At 35.7% G+C, this 22,701-nt stretch overlaps 3 protein-coding genes across 3 annotated transcripts; all 3 read right to left on the bottom strand.

Moving 5' to 3' along the window:
• Window positions 1-5,393: 5,393 nt before the first annotated feature.
• LOC110807533 (protein LATERAL BRANCHING OXIDOREDUCTASE 1-like) lies at window positions 5,394-7,673 on the bottom strand. The gene is made up of 4 exons (XM_022032677.2): window positions 7,273-7,673; window positions 6,354-6,601; window positions 5,953-6,277; window positions 5,394-5,851 (listed from the first exon to the last, which is right to left on the bottom strand). Exons 1-4 carry the CDS (start codon window positions 7,519-7,521, stop codon window positions 5,606-5,608), a joined length of 1,068 nt encoding a protein of 355 aa, XP_021888369.1. The 5' UTR covers window positions 7,522-7,673; the 3' UTR covers window positions 5,394-5,605.
• A 505-nt stretch (window positions 7,674-8,178) lies between these two features.
• LOC110807542 (Pathogenesis-related thaumatin superfamily protein) lies at window positions 8,179-9,665 on the bottom strand. Its single transcript, XM_022032687.2, has 2 exons — window positions 9,423-9,665; window positions 8,179-9,026 (listed from the first exon to the last, which is right to left on the bottom strand). The coding sequence occupies exons 1-2, from the start codon at window positions 9,484-9,486 to the stop codon at window positions 8,353-8,355; spliced, it is 738 nt and encodes a 245-aa protein (XP_021888379.1). The 5' UTR covers window positions 9,487-9,665; the 3' UTR covers window positions 8,179-8,352.
• An 855-nt stretch (window positions 9,666-10,520) lies between these two features.
• Window positions 10,521-20,872, bottom strand: LOC110807531 (uncharacterized protein C227.17c). Its single transcript, XM_088209161.1, has 4 exons — window positions 20,722-20,872; window positions 18,602-18,704; window positions 17,805-17,923; window positions 10,521-10,877 (listed from the first exon to the last, which is right to left on the bottom strand). Exons 1-4 carry the CDS (start codon window positions 20,785-20,787, stop codon window positions 10,764-10,766), a joined length of 402 nt encoding a protein of 133 aa, XP_088065287.1. The 5' UTR covers window positions 20,788-20,872; the 3' UTR covers window positions 10,521-10,763.
• Between the last annotated feature and the right edge of the window lie 1,829 nt (window positions 20,873-22,701).

Here is a 22,701-nt window from a genome sequence, read left to right as displayed (position 1 = left end):
AAGAAATAAACCAATTTTGAAGCAAACCCATTTGAAGTAAACTTCAAATATACATACATATATATATATATTGTTATAAACCAAGTTATATATTGTATAAACCAAGTATAGATTCAGCATTGACGTGGGATTATATCGTTTAACAATTCTGAAAAAATACCATTGAAATCATACAAGTAGTACTCCTCCTACACTTAGAAAACCAAAAGAAAGAAACCAATTTGAAGTAAACCCATTTGAACTAAACTTCAAAAACGTATATATATATATATATATATATATATATAATGCTTTATGCATATATGTCACTTTGGAGGGCAGAAAGTGATAACATACCTAGAAGCCTTCGGGCAAAGCGCTTTAAACAGATGAGCAAACAAAGTTGGTTTACAAGTTTTCGGATTCCCATACTCCCCCGTGCAACAATACTTTGCTGATTGCATTGCTAAACATGCGCTCGTACACCCCACAATCTTCCCCTTCTTCTTCACTTCCAATGCCGACGGACAGCAAATGTTTAAATCCACTTCACACGCGGCCAGCCCGCACCCAATGAACTATTCTCATTTGATTAGACAATTAGTTGTGAGTCATCCCCCATAGACATAATGTAGATTTGAGCTTTATTACGTAATACAGTACAATCCTGAGACCTCATATTAGTCCTCATTATTATTCATTAAATTATATTGAGAGATTATCATATCACTATACCAAAAAATGGAAAAATAGATAAAGCCATTTTATTTAAAAAGTGGAATTCAAAGTAACCAAGTTATTCAAACCTTAGATTTTTAATCAACAAACTATCACAATTTTTTGCAGTAATTTTAGAGAGAGAGTTTTGAGAGAGAGAGGGCAAGAAAACAGAGTGTGTATGCGGAGTTCTCTGTTTTCTTGTTTTTCTTAAACTGCAGAAATTTTTGGGAGGAATGAACTATCTTTTATTGATTGATTTGAAGTGGTATTTAAACACAGAATTAAATTAGAGTCCAACTCAAAAAACATAATTCGAATTCTAACCAAAAAAAACTTTAAACAGAATTTAAAAACAATCATAAACCGCATATATGTTGGTTTTCTATATGTATTCTGCCACCTCTCTGTTTGGAGCTTTATTTCAAATAGATTTCTATTATAAATGAAATCCTTACGTCGAACACTCCTCCTTCAGGATTTTATTCATCCCCAACATTTTCCTTAGTTCTTCAAATTTGCCTTTCGGCAAGGACTTAGTAAAAATGTCTGCTGCTTGATCTTCTGTTGTACAGTGTACTAGGCTTACTTCTTTCTCCTTTTCTACTTCCCTTATAGCGTGGAACTTGACCTTTATATGCTTAGTCTTTCCACGCAACACTGGATTTTTTGCAATGGCGATTGCGGATTTATTGTCGATGTAGAGGATTGTAGGTTCAATGGAAAACATCTGTAAATCATCTAGTATTTTCTTTAACGATTGAGCTTGATTTATTGCTCCTGCTGCTACTATGTATTCAGCTTCGGCGGATGACTGTGCAACAATTTCTTACTTCTTTGACAACCATGAAAATGCACCAGAACCAAGTGAAAAAACATACCACGATGTGCTTTTAACATCCTCCACACATCCTGCCCTGTCACTCTTACATACCACGGTGAGCTTGAAAATGGATTCCCATATCAGTGGTTCCTCTTACATATTTTAGAATATGCTTAACTGCTGCCATGTGTGATTGTCTTAGTGAATTCATAAACTGAGATAACAGGCTGGTTGCATAAGTTAGATCTGGTCGAGTGGCAGTTAGGTAGAGTAAGCTGCCAATTTTACTCCTGAACTCTTTTTCATTCACCCTTTCTTCTTTTTCAGTTTTTGACAGTTTAATATGTGGTATGAGAGGGGTAGATACGGCTGTGCAATTTTCAAGCTTGAATTTTTTGAGCAATTCCTTCGCATACTTCTTTTGTGATATAAAGATCCATTTCTCAGATTGCATGATCTTCATTCCCAAAAAATAGGTTGCTCTTCCAAGTTTTGACATCTCGAATTCCTGCTCTAATTGTGTTCTGAGTTTCTCCATTCTTTATTCATCATTTTCAGTGATGAGAATATCATCAACATACAGTGATATGATGACCATTTTTCCATCCTTTAGGTGTTTGACATATAGGGTTGCTTCGTTCTTGCTTCTTTTAAACCCACAGTGGAGCAGGTATGCATCAATTTTGCCATACCATGCTCTGGGAGCTTGCTTAAAACCATACAGTGCTTTATGTAATTTATACACATAATCAGCCTTCTCTTCTACTTCAAATCTTCTCGGTTTCTGGACAAATATATCCTCTTCTAATTCACCATTTAAAAAGGCAGATTTTACATCAAGGTGCAAGAAATGTCAACCTCTTTGTGCTGCCACAGCAAACAGAAACCTTATCGTTTCATGTCTTGCTACTGGAGCAAATGTCTCCCCAAAATTCACTCCCGTCAATTGAGCATAACCTTTCACTACCAGGCGTGCTTTGTACTTATTGATTGAGCCGTCTGGGTTCATTTTGAGCCGGAATATCCATTTAACTCCGATTGCATTTTTATCTTTTGGTTTAGGAATCAGAGACCAATTGGCATTTTTCTTGATCATGTTCAATTCTTCTTCCATAGCTTTTCTCTAAATCTCATGTTGAACAGCTTCTTCAAAAGTTGTTGGCTCTGCAATAGCAATGTTGCATTGAGCATAGATGTCATATAAGCTTTTCGTCCTTTTATTTGGTGATTTTTCTGACTCTTGATTAGTCATTTCTTCATTTTCTTCTTAAGCTTGTTTTGAAGTATAACTTATATCATCAGGGATTATTTTTCCATCTTTCCAATTCCAGTGAGATGTTTCTTCAATTACCATATCCCTTCTTTAGTCTTTGGATTGAAGACCCTGTATCCTTTTGTTTCTGTACTATAACCCAAAAAAATACAAATTTCTACTTTGTCATCCAGCTTCTTCCTTTTCTCTTTTGCTACATAACAGTAGCAGATGGAACCAAACACCCGTAGATGCCTTGTAGCCGACTTCCTTCCACTCCAGCATTCATATGAGGTCTTTCCCTCAACAACCCGAGGGGGAAGTCGGTTCAACAGATATACAGAAGTGTTTATGGCTTCACACCAAAATTGCAGAGGTAGCTGTTTATCCTTAAGTAAGCTTCTTGTCATCTCAACTACAGTTCTGTTCTTTCTTTCTAATACTCCATTTTATTGTGGAGAGTAGGGGGCTGTAAGTTGTCATTTTATGCATTCTTTAATACAGAAATCCTTGAACTCTGTTGAAGTGAACTCTATACCATTATCTGACCTCAAACACTTCAGCTTCATTCCACTTTCTACTTCTGTTTCAACTTTGAACTCCTTGAATTTTTGCAGAGCTTCATTCTTTGTTTTTATGAAATAGATCCATGTCATTCTGGAGTGATCATCAATAAACAGGATGAAATACCTATTATTTGTTAGTGACTCTGTGCTCATAGGACCACAAATATCTGTTTTGATCAATTCAAGCTTGGTATTTGCTCTCCAGGAAGACTTTGAAGGGAATGGTTGTCTGTGCATCTTCCCAAGTTGGCAGATTTGGCATATCCAATTTTCTCCTATGATTTTAGGGAGATCTAGACTCAATTTTAATGAGTTCATCTTCTTGAGGGCTTCAAGATGCACATGTCCAAATCTTCGATGCTATAAAATGGTGTTGTTTTGAGTAGTGCTTAGTTTTTCTTCAGCTCCTTGCAGCTTCAAGGTGAAGCTTCTGTTGATCATTGGAATGTTTGCAATTTCATACCCATGTGAGTCTTTTATGGAGCATGAATTTTCCTTGAAGACCACGGTGTATTCCCTTCTAATTATTTGGCTCACACTTAACAGATTTTGCCTCAGGCCAGACACATACAGAACGTCAGGTATGACCCTTTTTCCTTGGTTTGCGGTTACTGCGATGCTTCCTTTTCCTCCTGCTCTTAATGCCTTTCCATCACCTAGAGTTATATTGAGTTTTGTATCCTTGTTAAGATAAGAAAATATTCTTTCGTTTTTACACATGTGGCTTGTACATCCACTGTCAATTATCCAGTGAGTGTCAATTCCTCTGATTGCTCGCTGAGTGCCATAAACATCTGCTCTTCTCCTTTGGTTTCTTCGGTATAATTTATTCTTGTTGAAATTGATTTTGAGTAGAAGAAACAGATGTGTTCACTTCATATTTTTTCTTCCATCGGCATACCTTTTCGACGTGTCCGCCCTTTTTGCAGTAATTACACTTGATCGGGTTCTTCCCTTTATACCAGCAGTCTTGTTCTAGGTGGTTATTGTGAGCACATATTCTGCAGTTTGGTAATCCCTTTTGCTGCTTATTGTTATGCTTGTTTGAATTTTGTGTTGATCGTGTGACTTGATCATCTTGATTTCTTCTTCCTCCTCTTCCTTTGCCTTGATTCTTGCTTCTGCTTTGTGTAGCTACTAGTGCTCCTTCGGTGGAGTTTGTTTCTCTCAAGGCTGTCCTATGCTCCAATGTTTGCAGCTTGCCCAATAGTTCTGCAACTAAGAGAGTTTTGAGATTACACGTTTCTTCGATCACTAAGATTTTTGCCTCGAATCTTACAAGGAGACTCACCAACATTTTTTCAACTACTTTTCTATCTTCGAAGTCTTCTCCGAGCAATCTGATCTTGTTTACTATATCAAGTAGTTTTGAGGCATACTCCTTTACGGTGCTGCCTCTGCCATCTTCAGTGTTTCAAATTGCTTTCTCAGATTCAGAACTTTCATCATCTTGATTCTTTCATCACCTTCAAATTCCTCCTTCAACTTGTCTCATACTTGCTTTGTGTTTCTCAAGTTCATTATTCTGGAGAAGACCGAATCTGATATTGCCGCATGCAAACAAGACAGAACCCGATATTTCTTAGAGACGTATTCTTCATATCTCTTTAGTTGGTTTATTGTTGCATTATCTTTCAATAATGCTGGTTCTGCATCGTCTTCCACGACTTTCCACAGGTTGTGGGCTCGCAGGTATGTCTCCATCATTATTGCTCATACGTGATAATTTTCTCCTATAAATATAGGAGAATTTAGTGTGCCAGTCGGGTTTGTTGCCATGTTGTATTTTATTTTTTTATTTCTTCTCACAGATCCCTTTAGATCATACAGCTCTGATACTACTTGTAGATTTTTAATCAACAAACTATCACAATTTTTTGCTGTAATTTTAGAGAGAGAGTTTAGAGATAAAGGGAAAGAAAACAGAGTATGTGTATGCGGAGTTCTCTATTTTCTTGTTTCTCTTAAACTTCAGAAATTTTTGGGAGGAATGAACTATCTTTTATTGATTGATTTGAAGTGGTATTTAAATACAGAATTAAATTAGAGTCCTACTCAAAAAACATAATTCGAATTCTAACCAAAAATAAACTTTAAACATAGAATTTAAAAACAATTCTAAACCGCATATATGTCGATTTTCTATATGTATTCTGCCATCTCTCTGTTCGGAACTTTATTTCAAATAGATTTCTATTATAAATGAAATCCTTACGTTGAACACAAACTATCCAACAATAATATAGACTATACTAATAAATATATAACTCAATATTTTGTCATCTCAATGTTTACTTTTCCCTCCAACTTTCTTTTCATTGAACTCCTTAAGTATTCTCCATATTTGACTCTCTTGTAAATCTTAATGGGTCGTTGCGAATTTATCATGTGATCCAATGGTTCAATATCGACATCATCATGCGGGAACAAAAAGGATGCATAAGATATTCTTGTAATCTTCTCATTCGTAACAGCTCTGTGTTCGACACTTTTGTATTTGCCATTACTCCATATCTGTGGCAAATGATCATCGATATGAAACCATTGGCAAAGTTTTTAACCATTAATCTAATCAAGATCATTAATTATATACGTGGATCTATATAAATATATACCTCAATCACATCGCCAATGTTGACGACTAGAGCATTTGGAATTGGGTTAACTGAAACCCAACTTCCATCATGTCGAATCTGCAAACCAGTTACATCTTCATCTTGCATGAGTATGGATATGGTGCTAGTATCAGAGTGAGGACTTATCCCCAACACTTGATCTGGCATGGAACAAGCAGGATAGTAGTTGATACGTAAAGCTTGTACTAATTGTTTATGCATTCCAAGGATAACATCTTCCTTCACTCCCATTATCAACGAGAATGAAACTAATAGTTGTTGAGCTACTTTCCTTATTCCATTGGAGTATGACTCAATAATTTCTCTGCGTGTATGCATGTAAACATGTTAAATTGACTATTATATGATTAAAAGTAATCAATAACTAACAAGTTAATTACTTGAATCCATCTGGTTTGGCTGGCCAAAATTGAATCTTGCGATAATGAGTTGGATGGACGACTAAAATGAGTGCATCTGACCAATCTAGTACTTGTCCATTTGAAACAACATAAGCATGTCCATATCCTTGTATATCCTCAGAGGGCATTGAATACTTTTCCTTATCTTCAATCGAGAGTTGAAAAAACTCAACTGAAAACTTCTTCATGTTATTTAGTAAATCTTCTGCTATTCCATGATTCACCACCTGCATGAATTTACCAAATTAATTGAATTATCAACTTCATGATTCCATGAAGCCTATAAGAAACTAAACCCTCGAGCCAGCTTAAGAGACCTTTATAGACATTTTTGGGCTGGATAGAAAGCTCTAACAAACTAGTTTAAGCTCAACGTAAATGATTTGCTAGAGGTCACCCTGACAATGCAACTACTGGCAAGTTTATACAGAACAACTAGGGGAATATATTACAAGTTTTATGTCTAATCTTGGCATTAATCTGTCTTATAAAAGTGAAATCCATGGTGTTCTAAAAGGTCCAAAGCTCGTTTTGGTAAAAACGAACAAAAAATTTATTTGTTGCAATAAATTCTCACTATTAGATAGTTAGATAAACTTTTTCAAGTACGCATACTAAATCTCATATTTAATTTTTTTTTTCTTTTTAGAATTGAATGACTTAGATATTTCTTACAGATAGAAAAAATACAATATCTGTGTGGATTACATTATTCACTATACTTATCACTCTCAAACTATTAATACCGTCAAACTTGATCCGTCTTTAAAGAAATTAAACCTAAGTCTATACTTAAATACTTACAATTCTATCGAGTCTCGGATAAATAAAAATTAATTCCGCATATTATTTTCTTACCTAAATGTATAAATTATTTATCACGAAAAAGATTGAATACCTGAAAAAAGCCCCAAGACTGTGAAGCCAAATCAAGTTTACTAAGCTCTTCGTTATCTCCGATCGCGAGCAGAGATAGGTCGATGACAGGAATTTGAGAAGAAAGATGAGATGGTTGAGAAAGTTTCGGTCTTTCTTCTTCGCTTCTTATATATCTATGGGGAACATGAAGAGGGTCTCTTCTTACCATTTCTTGAACATTTGGAACTGCCATAGATGCTGCATAAGTTGGCGCCTCTTCCATCTCCATCTTCGTTACACTTGCTTAATTATAATTATAATCCACGTATACATATAACTATTTATATACTTCAATGGCTTCCCTTCATTTCTCATTACATTTTTTTGATTAGTGGAAGGGAATCTTCCTCCATGACCCAACTCATGATTCCCTTTCGGGAATTTCCTTCTTGATCTTGGTACCTTGTTTCTATACATATATATATATATATACATACATGTGTGTGTATAATATGTAAATATATATCCAAACAGGATGTGTCTGTCAAGTCTGCATTGTAATCGGAGTCACCAAAGAGTTATAACTCGCTCATTGTTTTACATGCAGGACTACACCAGAAATAGACATAATTACTTTTTAAAATATATTTACATTGCTTGTTGGAATGTATTATTATATTATGGAAAATCTATATATTATATGTGCCATATAAAGCTATAGATTATCATATAGCTAAATACTTATATGATAAAATTACAATTTTACTTAAACAGAATAAAAATATATTAGAATTGGTGATCTCTAAGAGACATAATCCAAAAATTTCTGTGTCAGAGAAGAGAAAAGAAACTTGAAGTGAAGTTCAAATGCATATATATACATATGTGTGTGTGTATATATATATATATGAAAGTTGCAGTCTGTGTAGTTTATATAAACCAAGTATAGATTCAGTATTGATGTGGGATTATATCATTTAACAGTCTTGAAAAAAGACCACTGAGATCATACAAGTACTCCTAAAAGAAAGAAACCAATTCTGAAGTAAACCCATTTGAAGTAAACTTCAAATACATATATATATGTGTATATATATATGTTTTCAGACGTATATGTCAGTCACTTTGGAGGACAGAAAGTGATAACATACCTTGAAGCTCTACACTTATTCAAACTACTAGAATCATCAAACGCATAACTATAAGCCTTCGGGCAAATCGCTTTAAACAGATGAGCAAACAAAGTTGGTTTACAAGTTTTCGGATTCCCATACTCCCCAGTGCAACAATACTTTGCTGATTGCATTGCTAAACATGCGCTCTTACACCCTACAATCTTCCCTTTCTTCTTCACTTCCAACGCCGACGGACAACAAACGTTTAAATCCACTTCACACGCCGCCAGCCCGCACCCAATCCCGCCGCCGACGGGTTTCATGGACACCGGCAAGTTGAATCCATCGACAAGTGAAACGTCATAGTATTGAATTGCAGAAGAAGATGATCCTAGAGTCATTTCCACTACGGTTGCCGGCGGAGTACCGCCGGTTCCTCGGCAGTGAAGTTGGCCGGAACAGTCGCCGGTGTCGCAGGATCCTCTGCCGTTGTTGTTGAAAGAACAGCCTTGTCTGGCCCAGATTCTTCCCGACCATTTTTCGGGAACGTCGAGGACTATTTCTTCTGCACTGCTGAGATGGAAGCCGCCGTCTTTTGGAGTTGGTTGGCCGGCTCCACCAAGTATCCCGGGCCATATGCTCTCTTCGCAATTGTTTACGAGGATGAGTTGTATTCCCCCTGCAACCGAAAGGGGTTACACATTATAATCACAAATCATAATTAAAATCAAAGTTTTGAAAATTTCATTCGTGAATTCATAAAAGTTGATTCCAGAATACTAAATAATAATAAGCAAACATCATTCTATAAGCTAGACTTAAGGTACTTCAGAATTTTTATTCAGAACTTCTCTGATTCTATGGTGAATGTTTTGTTTTTGACTAGATAGAAATTTATTTAATCCCCATATATGAAAGTTGATACAAGAATTCACTACCACTAATCAAAAGACAAATACAGGTATTCTGAATGTGTATGGAATATATATGTCTGTGTGTGTGTGTAGATATATATATATATATATGTATGTATATATTGAGTAGGTAACTGAGAAGAAAGAAGAGTAGAAGTTACCGGTGAGAGTGGAAGAGAGTAAGAGGTGAAGAAGAAGAGATGTGAGGAACTGTTGTGGAGACATTTTTTAGGATGTTGAAGAAGAAATTATAATGTGAAATTTACAGTCCAATCCAGATATTAAGTTCAAGCAGCCACAAGGGCTTTTTAAGGTGGAGCAGAGAGTGAGAGTGAGAGTGAGAGTGAGAGTGAGAGTGAGAGAATTCTCCCCCATTAACTCTTTTGCTTTCTTTCTTTCACTTTTACAAACAGAATATATGCATTGCTTATATTTGAGGGTCTTCTCTTTTCTTTTCTACTATAATATATATATATATATATAATATACACACATTAGTATTATACAATCTAAAATTTGAGGGTTTACTCTCTTTCCCCCCATTAATTCTTTTGAGTTTCCATTTTTGTATTCGATATACTTATTAAGAAATCCTTTTCGAACTTCGAAATACATAATTTCTCTAAAACTATATCGTAACAATATACCAAACAACGAAATTTTTAATAATATAACTTTTAAGACGTACACAGTATATAATTCACAATGCAAATTCGTATTTTTATAAAAAATCATAGAAATTCATATAATCCGATAAAAGAGATAGTTAGGGAGTTCTTCTTTAAAAAATTAAGGAAGAATTAAACTATCATTAATAGCTTGATTTGCATGTCATCAGGTGACATGACAACAACTAAAGTTAAAGTTAAGAGAAGAGAATGTTGGTAGTGATTATATGCCTCTTGGCTTGCTTTCTTAATCGTGTAGAATAAGATTATAAAAATGAGTAGCTACTTTTAATAAGAATTAAATATATATATATATATATATTTACACTGTTTGATGTATATACAGAAATATATTATGTGTGTGTGTGTGTGTGTGTACTAAGTATAGTAACCTTTTATAGGGTTAGGAGGAATCTATAAAGCAGCCAACCATGGTGTTCCAACTGCTCTTGTTAAATTGGTACATTCACAGAGATGCATAAATGAGGCATATACTTTTTATATATAACTAAAAAGTATAAACATATCAACTTGAGACACTGGTAAAAATACTGTACATATATGCTTTTTGATTTACTGAGGGATGCATAATTGGTGGAAATGTTCTTGCTTCTTGGTATTAAACTTATAATTGGATTGCATTTGGTTGATGTCCATCTCTAATATCACAACATGGGCAGAGATTATATATAAATTGCAAATTTCAAGAGCTATAAAACAGAGAGAAGAAAGAAATTCAAAGAAAATCCCCCTACTTCCTTCACTGTTTCTCTGGATTTTAATTTATTTGGAGTAATTGAACCTAAAAAGAAACATGTTAGTTGAATATTCTGATCACGCCATATCATCCAAGTCTCCAAATAGGTCTTTCCAGTGAGATGATGCTTCTTCTGGTGTTCTAAAAGTCCAGATATGGAGTTTTGATTTTGCCCTAGCTTCCAGAATTTCCTGCACACAGACCTTCAATTGATTAAATTCTATGGCACAGAGCAAAAGATGCAACAACCATTTTTAGCATAGGAAATAAGTAAAAAGATGCCAGTCATGAGTGGTTAGTGTTATCATTGGTTCATTTTTAGCATAGGAAATAAGTAAAAAAGAATGCTCATGACAGTCCTGCATTTCTCTGTGGCCTCCTGGATTCTGTATCCAAAAATGAACCAATGATAACACTAACCACTCATGACTGGCATCTGAATTCTATGGGATTTATAAGGATATCATGCCAGAAGCCACTCATCAGAACCTAAATGGTATCTAACTAAATCCAGTAGAATTAAATAATTTATAACATCCAACGCATTTTTTAAATACAAAGTGTAAAGTGTAATATCAATATGAACACCAAGGGAGTGCCAATCTATGTACAAACAATTTACATGTCTATCAACTATGAAAGATAACTCAAATCTGAGTATTAATGTATAGATAACAAAGATGAGAACAAAAGTATACTCTCTCTCTAAAACTTTCTCCCTCTAAAATTATCTCTACTTTCTGAATCTTCTCAAAACAAAAACCCTTTTCCTCTAATCTCTTTTTCTCTTTTGTAAACACTAAGTCCACATAACTGTGCGGATTTTCTCGCAGTTTGGGTCAGCCGTCATGGCCGACCGGCTCTCTTAGTCCGGGGTGAACAAAACGCCTCTAGCGAGCACAAGTGTTTGTCGTTTATTTTGTTAAGGGGTCGGTCTTTGCAAGCTGGAATGGTTGTCGGAAAACGTAAGTTCTTGATGATAGGAAGCAAGTCTTTTGATGTGATGGTAGAAGGGCAGGGCTTAAGAATTTTCGAGAATGGTAGAGTCTTTCGAAAATTAATCTTCTACAGCAAGGACGAGACAGAGTGGTTGAGGGAGTGTTTTAGACAATTCCGATGGGAAAGGGGGAGAATCATGGGACAGGAATCGAGGCAGTAAAGAACACATTATGTGGATGGTGTTGAGCGGAAATGGAAAAGGTATTTTCATTGTCCTTTCTCATATGAAAAGGGGTCAAAAGGGCATATGTATCCATATATCATTCGAGAGGGTGAAACAGCACTTCGGTGGTGGCAGATGATGGAGGCAATATACGAGGTAAGCGGGGTCGAATTAATAGTACCGAACTGGGTGACAAAAAAGGATTAAAAGATCATTCCGGCAAACTTCCCGGCCATTACTGCTAGTCAAAAGGCTTTGTTTACTGACAGCAGATGTCTATGTTGTAACAGGGAGTTGGTGGTTTGGCTGGCTAGAAAGAAAGGTGCATCTTTCATGGAAATCCTACAAAACTGACCCCTGAACCCTAAACTGAGTGCAAACGAAGATACCCGACCCGGCTCCTCAACGCAGCCAGTTCAAATTTCAAAATGCCTAATTGCACCAAATCGAGGGGGGAGAGACCCAAAATAATTTTGGGAGAAACGACACTCTCTCAAGTTGCTCTAATATCCCACTAAAAGGAAAGTCAATTCCGAGTGGAGGGAAAATCACAAAAATTGGGCCAAAGTTGGGTCGTAAGTTCACTTGGGCTGAAAAGGATAAATGGGCAATTGGTGCGGATCAGGCTGTCCCATCCGAGAGGCCCTATTTAAATGGTCGACTAAGACGGGTTGTAGCCAGCCCATTCAAGAAAGCTGGTGGAAAAATTAAAAGGAAAAATAGAAGAATTCACAAGGATTGTGCCCTAAAAGAAAAAGTTCTGGCTGAGAAAGAACCTTTGGGAAAATTGCAGTATTTGGGCGGAGAGAAAGATTTTCTGGAGATGATTATTAGCTCAGCCAGCTTGGGAAAGTTTGAAAAAAGAGCAAACTTGGCAATAGGTTGTTTGAGCGAGACGGAGAACTTGGGTTTCATGAGAAGGGGAGAAGGGCCCGTGGAAGTAAACCCGACTGACTTGGTCGAAAGCGATGTAGCCCAAGAATTGGGGGAAAGCAATGATTATTACTTCCGGAGTTCCTCCTTGTTCGAAAATGAACAACTTCAGCAGCTGCAGTTAGTTGAAGTCCCGACAATGGGGTATTGCATGAACAGCAAAAGGGAAAGAGATAAGAACCATCTCTAGCTGACTCTTGAAGTTAGAGAGGCCTCTGTTATAAGGGAAAGTGATTCTGCTGCTGATGGGATGCTTTTGGCTGATAACTCTACTTGGGTACTTGAGAATGTCCAGAGAGTGAATGAAATGGTTGGTATTGTTTTTGAGGGTTTTGAAAACAGAGTTATGGAGCTTTTCAGAGATATTGAGAGAAGTCGTATAGAAAAAGAAAGAACAGAGGTAGGAAAAAACAAGGGGAAAGAGAAAACGGGAAATGCGGTCTCGAGGGAACTATAGAGACTTATTTCCACTATAAATTATGATGGAGGTAGGAGGGAGAAGGGGAGGGAAGTGGAAGGGGAAGCTGAAGATTTAAATGTCTAGAAGAATTATATCTTGGAACGTGCGGGGTATCAATGACAGTAACAAAAGACAAATTATCAAGGGTGGTCTGAACAGATGGAAACCAGAGGTTGTGTGTTTATAGGAGTAAAAAATGGAAGTAGTTGAGAGTAAGACAGTGAGACGTCTATGGAATAGAAAAGAGGTGAGTTGGAGTGTCTTCTCATCCGTCGGTGCCTCGGGGGGTATCATCATTATGTGGGATGGTTGCATAATGAACTGTGTTGATAGCATCCTTGAGTCCTGTACATTGTCGTGCACCTTCATAGATATCCGAAATGGGATGGAGTGGTTGTTCACTGGTGTCTACAATCATGGGGAAGGGAGGGAGCATGCTCTTCTGTGGAGGGCTCTTGAGGGGTGCAAATCCAGATGGAAGGGGCCTTGGGTGATCGGGACTTCAATATGGTTCTAAACAGCATGGAACGCACTGGTGATCATTTTAACAGAAAATGTGCCGAGGAATTTAAAGAAATCCTGAAGAAGCTTGACCTGATTGACCTTTCTCTGATTGGGGGAAGATGGACATGGACCAAACAACGATTATGTCCTGCGAGTTCCATAATTGACAGGTTTTTGGTGTCTATTGATGTACATTATAATTTTCTTAACTTATGTCAAAAAAGGTTAAGCAGGTTAACCTCAGACCACTTTCCCATATGTCTGGAGGCAGATGACATTCTTTGGGGCCCTTGCCCCTTCCGGTTCGATGTGAAATGGATGAAAGTTAATGAATTCAAAGATATGGTTAAGGTGTGGTGGGAAAGCTCATACCCTGTAGGCATGCCCAGCTTTATAATTGTGCATAAATTTAAGCATCTGAAAAAAAAAATTTAAGCAGTGGTGTAGAGATGAGGGTATGAAGACTGAGCTTCAAATGAGCACCATGATGAAGGAAATGAGCAGCATGGATAAAAAGGAGGAAAGTCCTCTGCTGGCTGAAGAGTGCTTACATAGGGAGGCACTAAAAGAAAAAATTGGCGTCTTTCTACAAATGGAAGAGGCTAACTGGAGTCTGAAATCAAGGGAAAAAAGGTAAAGGAATGGGACAGAAATACCAGATATTTACACTGCCTTGCAAGTCAGCATAGAAGAAGTAATTTAATTGGCTCACTTAGGTTCGGGAAGGAGGAGATTGAAGGAAACCAGAACTTGAGGGATAAAGCCAGAGAGCACTTTGCCAAGTTATTCACTGATACCACGGAGTGAAGGCCTACTCTAGACGACTTGTCTTTTAATTGTCTGGATATTGAATGCAGCCAGGATTTGGAAAAATTATTTACTAAGGAAGAAGTCCTTCAAGGGTTAAAAGATTGTAACAGAGAAAAGATGCCTGGGTCAGACGGTTTCCCTATTTGTTTCTTGCAAGACCTCTGACCAGTGATTAAGACGGATGTGTTGAAAATATTTGAAGATTTTCATAGGACTGAAAAATTTGTGAAGTCTATTAACTCCACTTTTATCGTCCTCATTCCAAAAGTGAGTGGAGCCACTACTATTAAGGAATTCAGACCTATTAGTTTGGTTGGTAGTGTGTATAAATTGATTGCCAAAGTTTTGCCTAAAAGAATGGCAAAGGTTCTGGACAGCATCATTGGGGGACACAACATGCATTTGTTGGGGGCAGGCAAATCTTGGATGCAGCACTTATAGCCAACGAATTAGTTGATGAACTGCTTAACAAAAAAAGAAATGGTGTGCTGTGCAAGCTTGACATGGAGAACGCCTATGACAATGTAAGTTGGTCTTTTGTTGATTATATGCTTAGGAGTCTTGGTTTTGGTGTTAAATGGAGAAAATAGATCACCACTAGTATTACTTCTGTCTCATATGTTGTGATTGTCAATGGTAACCCCTCAAAATTTTTTAGGCCATCAAAAGAGTTGAGACAAGGGGATCCCCGATCACCATTCCTGTTCATAGTGGCAATGGAAGCTCTTAACAGAATGATCCTGAAGGCTAGAGAGCAGAATCTATTTTAAGACTTGAAGGTTGGGAAAGGTGACTCTAAGGAAGAAATAACTCATTTATTTTTCACTGATGATGTTCTGTTATTTAGCGAACCAGATTTGACAGCCTTGTTGAACATTAGATGTATCTTAATGGGGTTCCAAGTGGTTTCTGGATTGAAGATTAACTTGTCAAAATCTGAATTTGTGGAGTTGGGTGAAGCGGATAACAAATCATACCTGGTTGAGGCTTTGCGATGTAAGAAGTCTAATTTGCCAATAAAGTATCTTGGCTTACCTTTGGGGATAAATTATAAAGACCGAGGGACTTGGGATCCGATTATCAGCAGAGTTGAAGGAAAATTGGTTGGTTGGAAAAGAAACTTACCTTCTAAAAGTGACTTTCTTAGACTTGTCAAGAGCACTCTCAGCAATCTGCCAATTTACTACCTATCTTTATTGTCTATCCCTTGCAGTGTGGCTAAAGGTTGGAATCTTTACAAAGTAACTTTTTGCGGGGGGATAGGGAGGATGGCAGAAAATTCCATCTTGTGGCTTGGAATGAGCTGAAAAAAACCTTACAAAATGTGGTCTTGGGATTAGATCTTTGGTGGAAATGAATATTATTTTGCAAGGAAAATGACTATGGCGCTTTATCAACAAGGAAAAAGCTTTGTGGAGGAGAGTTATTGCTTCGAAATATGGAATTGATGGTTCTGGTTGGCTAACTACTGGGGTGGTGAGAAATCACAGAAAGGATCTATGGAAAAGCATTTTAGATGGTAAAGAAAAATTCCTTAGACATATCATATGGAAGCTGGGTTGTGGGGATAAGATCAGCTTCTGGGAAGACGAATGGCTGGAGGGAGGCCTCCTCAAGGACAGATTTCCTGCAATTTTTGCTATTTCTGAGAATAAAGTTGTCCGAGTGAGTGCTTGCTTTCTTAATAGTCAGACTAGGGAGGGATCTTGGCAGGGGGTGGTTAATCATAATCTGAACGATTGGGAAATTCCTGAGTATGAAAAGTTGTTGGAGTTACTGTCAGAAATCAGGCTGAATAATATTGAAGATAAACCCGAATGTAAGATCACAAAATGGTTCTTTCTCTGTCAAATCTTGGTATAAGATTCTAAGGCAGGGGGAGGTTAATCCATATCACAGTGGGGTCGATACAGTGCCATTTCCTTACAAACTCATCTGGAAAATTACAGTGCCTCCAAGGGTTTCATTCTTTGCATGGGAAGCTAGCAGAGAATGTATTTTGAACATAATTAAGCTTAGAAGGAGGGGGTCAACCTTGGTAAATGCTTGTTATCTCTGCAAAAACGCCGAGGAAGACTGCAGGCACCTTCTTTTACATTGCCCTGTTGCATATCATTTGTGGTGTATGGTCTACAGATAGCTGGGTATTAGCCGGGTTTGTTCGGGTTCTATCAAAGAAGAGATTTGGGCTTGGAAGCAACTCAGTAACAGTTGTACCCTTGCTGATTTGATTCCCATTTCCCTTATGTGGACTGTGTGAGAAGTTAGGAACTGTAAGGCCTTTGAGGGACTTGATGACACTAATGATTTTGACGTACTGAAGAATAGATGGCTTAGTAGCCTAAATGTTTTGCTTACGGGTCATCCTCCGGTATATTTTGAGTCATTTAGGAAGATTATTGGTATGGAGGACTAAGCAGTAAATAATTGTACATGCTTTTCATCTCTGGTGCTTATACTAATACTACTCTACAACTTTTCACTTCAAAAAAAAAAAGAGAGAACCCGATAACAAAAAAACCAAAGATTTAGAACCATCTATTCTTAAGTCAAGACCATTCACATCACCAAACCCATCAAAAACCCTTTTATTCATCTCTTTCCACACTGCCCAAAAGATGGGAAACGATGTTACGTCTGCTTGTTTCCTTCGTCCCTAGATGCCCCTCCATGCCCAAATTTTGTGAACTAAAAGTTAGTTTCAGGTTATAGAAGAAAATGATTTGTAAAGAACTAATATACAATAAAAGACAAATTGATCTAGAAAATATTAAAAGAAAAATTTAATCCCTTTATTTATATGTTAAATACTTTTGAGTATCCTATTAGGATTCTTTAACTATAATTATACTGGGTTTTCAAGTAAAGTACTACAAATATCCATATAATCTCACACTTAAGATCAATCCAGTTATTCGGTAAAAAGTATTTTGAGAATTTTCTCACTATTTTTCGATTGTGTAATCCAATTAATTCTTAAGTGTGACTCTTAAGAGTCCCTTTTTAAGGTGAGCAATTAACTCTTACATGTGAGCAACTAATTCTAAGAAACCCTGATCATCATATCTAGGTACAATTTAGGTTTCCCACAGATTTCTTAACAGGTAAATCAATTCCAAACTCTAATTATCTAACATCAACTTAGTTCAATTCTGTTGCTTGCTTAACAGGTGAAGACAGAGAACCAAATGATGAGAGACAGAGAAGCAAATGATGAGATCTACAAAATATTGAAGTTCAAAGACAAACCTGTACTTCAGATGAGCGTTTTGTCTTTAAAGTTAAACAATCAACAAGAGCGCTCCACTTTTCGGAGCAGTTGTCAAGAACTCCAAGCCGATAATACCTCTGCATTTGATGAACTATAGCTGCCAGAAGATATATGTTGGTTGGTTGAGATTCTAATGTTGAGAAAGATGAATGAAGGAACGAATTATTTCAAAAAAAAAATGAATGAAGGAACGAAATAAATGGTAACTCAAAGAGCTCAAAATTCAATATTCGATAAAGCTTTTACTAGAATACCGGTGCAGAGAAATAAGTAGAACACCTCTGAAGATTAAACTAAAAAAATCTACGAGCATATGGACTATAAATTTTCACATGCTTTAACATAACAAGACATTGATATCAAACTTCTTCAAGCATAAAGAATAGGGGCCTTAGTATAAAAGCTTTGCAATGTGTAACAAGGCAATAGCCATTGATCTCAGAACAAGATTCTGAAATCAAACTTATATGAATCACAATGCACAAGGGTTAAAACAAGGTGAAGAATTACCAAAAAATAAAAGCAAAAAAAAGAAATATAAACACTTAAAATTAATCATAATATAATTAAAAGTTCATAAAAATTATCTCTTTTAGGTTTTACTGACTGCAAATTTAGGTCTGAAGTTTGAAACTCGTAATAAAGTGACATCAAAATTAAATAAAATTAAAAAAAAATAAGTAAACAATTAATCCTGATAACTATTATCAATTGAATAATCTATCAATGAAACATGTACACAAGGATAATGTACATAGCAAAGTAAAGAGCGTACAGTAGCAGAACCAGAGCTCATCAAAGCAGGTGGTGCAAGATAATTGCTTCCGAGAACTAGATGGTTCCTTTTCTTCACTCATATCACACTGTAACCAATGCACCTATTCCATCAAAAAAAAAAAGAAAAAAAACCAATCCAACTATAAAAAGCAGCATTTGGCAAGTCATTAAGAATAATGTGAGGAGAGGAAAATGGATACACAGATCAATATCTTTTCTTTCCAATGAAAGAACACAGAAGAATCTCATGATATTCAATGGTACTTCAACAATAACAGCAATAGATAACATGCCAATAAGTAACACTAGAAATATCCCTACACTCCTTGAAACCATATATCGTGTCCGTTTGCATTCCCATTCCAATTTATCCCAAAAATATGTCATGGTTAATTCCTATGGCCTCAAAAAAGCTCTCAACTTCTTCTCAATTGATTCAGAAATATTCAAAATCTCAAGTCTTTAAATTCCACTCTCCGAGTTACATTTCGGTTTCTTTTGCCTCCCTTACTGGTAACCATTCATAGGTTTATTCCTATATTATCCTACTTCTACTTGATGTTCTAGTGTACTTTATTAATGAAGGCACCAACCAATGACGAAAGAACCTAGAAAGAAAATTAATCACAAAATCAAAATAAAGCTTCATCAACTCCCAGAATTCAAAACATCAAACAAACAGAATATTATGAATCCGGCACAGTCAACCACAAGTTATAATGAATGCATGTGTAGAATAAGTCAGCCCATGAAGAAACAGTAATGTTCTTTTGGGAAAAAAATTGCTCAGTAACATAAAAGACATGACCGAGCTTTACATATGCCTTCTTTTTCATGCCGAGGGCATAAATACAGAAACACAAAATCTCTCTGTCTTCCTATATAAAGCATAAATATTTGACACGTGTATACCATTGTTTTGAAGCATAATAAATGGTTTCATTATTTTGGCTCTATTGTTTTAGGGCATAATCTAGAAAGTTTTGAAGATTTAGGTTCTATAGTAGATATACTAATTGACATGTAAATTTTTTGTAAATGGGTGGTGCTCCCTTAGCACCTCACATTAATACATCTTCTCTTCTTTTATTTCAAAAAAAAAAAAACATACATACTATTAGTATGTTAAGCTAAGATCAAGTTCAATTAAAATATAACAATGGATGAGACTCCTGGTTTAGTCCAAATATGTACTTCCTTATTGGCAGCCATCACAGTTGTTTGAAATGTTTCCTAGACAGCTTATTCAACCAGATCACCAGCTCGACTACAGCCCATAAAGACAATAAAATCCATCCCAGTTAACAACAATCAGCGAAGTACAGACTCGAAAATATTGCAGCATATCCTTCTTATGTAGGAAGAGATAGTTTTCTTATAATAATCTGGTTAATCTTCATGGCGAAAAATTAATAATTTTCACCAACTCAGCAATGAGTCCTCACTCTGAAGAACTCAATCCAAAGGTAGTTCACACGATAATGCAGAAATTTCACATCATAACCTCCTTCTCGTACTTAAAACCTCTGTACTAGTCATCATTAAAAAGAAAGAACCAGAAAAAGCACATAAATTAACAGAGTAATCAACAGATTGCAGTTAAATATCATAACAGAGATAGAGAGCGATGACAAGGAAATCGAAAATGAACACTGCGGCCATGGGAATACGTACTTGAGCAAGTTTAGGTTAAACACGAAACGCCAACATTTACCCAATAGAAAAGGCAAAATTTGAAATTTTTGTGAATCGAAAGATAATCTACAGGCTTTTATGCATGACATTATCAACAAATTAAAACTCGAAAACACAACAAGATAAAATTTTCTGGGCAAAAAAAGAGCCATAAATCCACACACGACGGAAAGCAAACCCGATACAGCTCAAGAAAATCCCTTTTGGGATTTCATCCAAAACAAAAAAGAAAACTTTTTGCAGACATATAAAAAACCCAAATTTGAAACGAGAGACTCAAAAAACAAAATCACCCACAGAGGACACTCAAATAACAACAACAGGGAAATAAAAGACTACCTTGATACAAAGACTGAAGTCAAGATCCTATCATCGACCAAAACCAAAAAACCCTAACAGAGAGAGGGGGGTGTTGGCGTATACCCTCTTGTTAATTACTGTGGGTGAGTGTATATTTTTCAACCTCGCTCCCCAATCCTCTGTAAACATCTACCTAATTACCCTGTTCAACAAAACCCAATTGGAGATTATTATCCATAGCTTGGATCTCATGGTAAATAATATTATTTGTTAAGTAGAAAACACTTGGATTATCATACAACTACACTATATTCCTTTTGATATATATCCAATATCATATTCTTAAACCAAATCCTTAGTTCTTCCATTGATACCTCATTAATCCCTAATTAATAGCAAATTCCCACACTTCAAAAAATGAATGAGATAAAGGAATAATTTTATGAATTTTTTAGAAAACTTACTCAATATTAAGATTTCTTTAAAAAAAAAAAAGCTTACCTTTATTTTAATGTTTTGCATTCCTACTTAATAGAATGTGAGCGAACATAATATGTAACTAGTAATTTACTTCGATCATATTTTAACTTTTGACAAATATTTCTAATATGTTTCACGTTCACAAATAATCTCCTCAACAAATTTTGCCTCATAACCGGACAATTCTGTAAAGACGGGATTATTCTTGAGACTTTTATTTACAGAGGCGTATTAGTTTTTACCAATAAAATATTTTTATATATTACTATAAGTATCATTAACAATTTAATTTATTTGGTAAATATTAGCTTTTATAACTCAAATCGTTTATTGACATTAAATTACGTAAATAATTTTATTTATCATATTTTATTATTATTTATTATTCAAAAAATTCTATATGAATACTTGTTTCTTTTTAAGTACTAATAAAAGTTGTGCCTTTAACATACATTTGCTTGTATACACATGCATTCGTGCATTCATTAAGTGAATTTTATTTGAAAGTAGTGTATGTACTGTTTAATTAACTAACTTATACGAAAAATTATTTTTTATTATACAATCAATGGACAAATATTTTTTATAGTCAGATTCTATAGATATAAGTACAATTTATAATACTTTAAAATAGATTTCATAATAGCCTCGTCAGACAATATATTTTTATTTTCAAGAAGAAATTCAGGTGATTCTTCTTTTTCTTGCCTTTAGATCATATTTATGTAGATTACAAATGTATATAATGCTTTAATGCTTATCAAATTAATTTCTCTATCCATTGACTCTTGACATATCTTAAAAAACTTATAACTTATAAGTCTAAAAAACATCAATCAGTCACTAGATCTTCAATTGAGACAGAATATAAAGCTATGACCATTGTTTGCTGTGAGTTAATATAGATCAGGTACTTACTTAGTGATATAAAGGTATATAACTTAGTAGTAACATATTTATATTATGATAATAAAGTTACAATCCATATAGTTGTTAGTCCTATATTTCATGAGAGAACTAAACATACTGATATAGATTGTCACGTAATTAGAAATAATGTGCAGGAAGAGAGTATTGTAATGATACGTGTGAACAGTAAGCAACAGTGAACAAACATTTTCACAAAAGCTTTGTCTAGTTGGCTTCTCAAAGAGCATATGCTCGAGATGAGATTAGAAAAAATCTTCTCTCCATCTTAAGGGGGGATATTAATAAGTCGGTGTGAAACAGGCCAAAGAAGCATAACCCGCACCGTAGCCCATACTAAGAAAACCTAAAACGCACAGTTTCACTTAAGTTGAGAGAGGGATTCAGTGTGTCAAGCTCACGTGCACTCAGGATAGAATGAGTATAAAAATCAATCTTCCCCAAAATCTGCATATTCTTCTTCCTTCCGCCGCAACAGAGGCAAACTCTAGGGTTTTTGTTTTCCTTTATTTTTCGTGTTTCTCCTATGTTTCTTGGTGAGTCTTCGGGCACCTTCTTCAATCAAATGGTCGCAGCAAGAGAAATCCTCACAGATTTCTCACTTTCGGGTTCTTCACGGCCACCGGAAACCGCGTACTCAAATATGGTATTCTCTTGTGATTTTTACCAAATATTTGTAGATTGTGAACATTTAAA

This window comes from Carica papaya, chromosome 8, assembly GCF_054855325.1.
Source record: "Carica papaya isolate Zhongbai chromosome 8, ASM5485532v1, whole genome shotgun sequence".
In the NCBI taxonomy this organism is placed as follows: domain Eukaryota; kingdom Viridiplantae; phylum Streptophyta; class Magnoliopsida; order Brassicales; family Caricaceae; genus Carica; species Carica papaya.
Note: the sequence above shows the minus strand (reverse complement) of the source record. Positions and strands in the feature narration are given on the sequence as shown.